This window comes from Sinocyclocheilus anshuiensis, unplaced genomic scaffold (genome assembly GCF_001515605.1).
Source record: "Sinocyclocheilus anshuiensis isolate Anshui unplaced genomic scaffold, SAMN03320099.WGS_v1.1 scaffold1356, whole genome shotgun sequence".
Taxonomy (NCBI): domain Eukaryota; kingdom Metazoa; phylum Chordata; class Actinopteri; order Cypriniformes; family Cyprinidae; genus Sinocyclocheilus; species Sinocyclocheilus anshuiensis.
Window position 1 is genome coordinate 90,360 of NW_015542399.1, and position 3,778 is coordinate 94,137.

Consider the following 3,778-nt stretch of genomic DNA (forward strand, 5'->3'; position numbering starts at 1 on the left):
CTAATGACACTTATTTTAAACTTGTTTATGGTTGCTCATTTTTTAATTCAATTAGATCACGTAATATACACAGCGATAAGGATTGAAAGAGCATTCACTTATTAGATAGGTTGATTTCAGATGTTTCTGAAGCATGCTGCAACTGCTACAGCAAGCACTAGTCATAGATTTGAATGTTGAGCAGCGAGCTAATTGGCTACCGATACAAGAGACAACCAGTCAGCTGTGCCATGTGATAATGATGTCATAATGTGAGATTGAGTTAGACCTATCGGGCTGCGCCATCTAGAGTTTCATGCCAGAACTTTGTATTTCTCTCATACATGAATCCTCATGTGGTACTTAAGAGTCACTTTATATCTGAAACTCTTTCCACAGTGACCACATATAAATGGCTCCTCTCCAGTGTGAGTTCTCATGTGCCTGTTAAGGATTCCTTTTCGGTTGAAACTTGTTCCACATTGTTGGCAGGTGAAAGGCTTTTCTCCAGTGTGAATTCTTATGTGGTCTTCAAAATGTCCTTTTTGATTGAAACACTTTCCACACTGAGGGCATGTGTAGGGTTTCATTCCAGAGTGAATTCTTGTGTGGTCTGCAAAGTGTCCTTTTTGACTGAAACTCTTTCCACAATGATGGCATGTGTAGGGTTTCTCTCCAGAGTGAATTCTCATGTGGACTACAAGGTAACCATGTCGATCAAAACTCTTTCCACAACGAGGGCATGTGGGCTTCTCTCCAGTGTGAATTCTCATGTGCCCGTTAAGGCTTTCTATTTGAGTGAAACTTATTCCACACTGTTGGCAGGTGAAAAGGCTCTCTTCAGTGTGAATTCTCATGTGGTACTTAAGGTTTCCTTTTCGGTTGAAACTTTTTCCACAATGCTGGCAAGTGTAAGGCTTCTCTCCAGTGTGAACTCCCATATGGACTTCAAGGTTTCCAAGTTGAGCAAAACTCTTTCCACACTGTTGGCAGGTGTGAGGCTTCTCTCCAGTGTGAATTCTCATGTGTCTGTTAAGGCTTCCTTTTTGAGTGAATCCTTTTCCACACTGTTGGCACATGAAAGGGCTCTCTCCAGTATCAATTATTATGTGGACTTTAAGGTTCTTGTCTTGATCAAAAGTCTTTCCACACTGAGAATATGTATAAGGCTTTTCTCCGGTGTGAATTCTAGTCCCTGTCTTTTGAGCCCTTTTTTGTGAGGGAGTCTTTTCACTCTGTGAGCAACTAAAGGATTTTCCTCCAGTTATAAATTTATGATGATTCTTATACTGATATTTCTCCTCCATTTCATTCAGTACTTCACTCTCCTCTTTCGGTGACATCAGGTCTAAGGTGAAAAAAGACAAATATAAGTTAATCCTAATTTAATGGCACAAAGCAAATGTCCTCAAAACATTTAGACATGCAACAGATCAAAAACCAACATACTAGATCCTATACCCACTAAACTAATGAAAAAGGTGTTAGATGTCATCTGAGAGCCATTTCCCAATATTGCTAACACTTCACTGTCTTTAAAATGTCTTAATAATTGTCAACCTGGCAGTTAAACCGTTTAATTAAAAAAAAAAATTCAATCTCAGATTTACTACGTCTACTAGGGGTTAGGACACAATATAGAAAGAAAAAAAAGAAGAAAAAAAAAAGAAAGAAGGGAAAAGAACTGAGGACAAATTCCCCATTAACTTCAAAAATTTAGCAGCACATAGGTCTTCAGTTAGCCAAAGAGATGCCACATCACACCCCTCCTGATCTCACACCACTGGGTCCCAGTTGCAGCCAGAAATAAATTTAAGGTTTTGAAGCTGGCTTTTAGGACTGCCACTGGAGCTGTACCTCCCTACCTCAATTCACTCCAACAAGTGTACGCTCTCTTCTGCAAGCTACAGTCAGTGAATGAGCAACAGCTGTTTGGCTCTTTGACAGATCGCTTTTATTCTTCTATTGTAAGTCGCTTTGGATAAAAGCATATACTAGTGTTTCCCATGCATTGATTTATATGTGGCGGCCTGCCTCAAAATTAACAACACTGACCGCCACAAATACATTTTTCAAAAGCCTTTGACTAAACATGAATAAACATAAGCACTGCACTATTTAAAATCAAAACAAGGCACGGGTGTTTTTATATGAATGTATCTTTGAAGGGAACTGACTGGCTTCAGAAAAGCTTTGATGTCATTTTCATTTCATTTTGCCTGTAATGCCTGATACAGTAGCGTTTGAGCTCAGCGCTGCTTTGATTACAGCCGGTACCAGGGAAACCGCTCTATTCTGCCGCTCCAAACACCTCCTGCTGGCAGAGAATGAATTTGCATTTTCAATAAGCCCATCTGCCATTTTCATTCAGATCAATGCAAAAATCGACTGATGTTTTCACACAGCATACACGCCGAGCGGAGTTGTAAATGTGAACCGGTATGTATACATACATACATACATACCACATATAGTGGTAGTCTGTGGAAAACACTGTACTAAATGCATAAATGTAAACGCTAATAATGGAAGATTGAGCCATTGCTAAGCAGTTTATAAATTAAATGTGTGTGAATCATTTGGGTCTGAGGTGTTTCAGTAGTTTTAGGGAGTAGGGTCTTTTTGCTATTGAAATTGACCAGATTTTTCCTGAAATTTCAACCCCTACTGAAATTTACAAGCAAAAAATAATAATAATTATATAGTTATACCTGTGGCCTGTAGCACGAAGGGAGATGAACAAACTCTGAGATTCAGTGTAGGTTTAGAGTTGACAAAACCCGATAAAGCCAACCTGGTTTAGGTCAGGTTCACCGGGCTCACAAAGCTCGATATAAACGTTCTCTGTCAACTCAGAGTTTGAACCAGAGTTTGTGATTAACTCTGGAGCTTGTGCAACTGAAAGTGTGACACATTCCGCAAACAACCAATCACACGGAAGGTGGAGAGCATCAGCAAAGCGTCAGCTGGATTCACTTCTCGCGAGAGTTGGCGCAATTCACTTTTCTACTCAAGATTAAGAGATGTCATTATTAAAAATTAATTTAAATGCATGTACAAGGCAGGAAAAAATCTGCTGCAGCAAAAGTTTGAGAAGGCAACAGAAAGAAAATATATGACTATGCAAAAGAATAAGCTGAATTTAATAATTTATATACTTTCACAAAGAGCTCAAAAGAAAAGTCATTTTAAAAGCTTTATATATTGAAACTTATTTATAGGCAATGTATATTTTTAAATTAATTCAAATGCAAATTTAATATTAATTGCCAGCTCATATAATATTTTTAAATATTTTATATAATTATAATTCACATAATATTAGTATAAAAAATCATTAGCAGCAAAAGACAATTTTGTCTCTAAAATTCAGGCAGTTTTGTCTCTGAAATTCTTCTAATCTAAACTGCTTTAATTTGAAGTGAGAGATATGGGGGAGTGGCTTAATTGCATATCATATATATGTCACTTTGCTCACAGCTGATTGGTCCAGTTTGGGCTTGCGATCTCTAACTCAGAATAAAACCTGCTCCAGAGCAGGGTAGCTGTATAGCGTAAGTTACCATGGTGACGAAACCCGCTCAAAACCAACCCGCCTTTCTTGAGCCCGAAAACTCAGAGTTTGCTCAAACTAAACTCGAATTTACCAGGGTAAAAACTGAAACCGGCTTCGTGCTACAGGCGACTGGAACGTTTTTTTGTTTATGAAGGCATATTCCACAGACATGGGCAGGGGCGTAAATTTCATCTAACAGTAGGGGGGGGGGGCAATAAACAAAATTTCTCAAGAGAAATATTT

General features: G+C 38.4%; 1 protein-coding gene across 1 annotated transcript; it reads right to left on the reverse strand.

The window, feature by feature from the left end:
- Positions 1-317: 317 nt before the first annotated feature.
- On the reverse strand, positions 318-1,123 carry LOC107692917 (gastrula zinc finger protein XlCGF57.1-like). The gene has a single exon (XM_016492121.1). It carries the CDS (start codon positions 1,056-1,058, stop codon positions 318-320), a length of 741 nt encoding a protein of 246 aa, XP_016347607.1. The 5' UTR covers positions 1,059-1,123.
- Positions 1,124-3,778: the final 2,655 nt, after the last annotated feature.

Excerpts from the sequence above, each read along its gene's own strand:
- LOC107692917 (XM_016492121.1), bottom strand. The coding sequence starts at position 1,058 with ATGTGCCAACAGTGTGGAAAAGGATTCACTCAAAAAGGAAGCCTTAAC.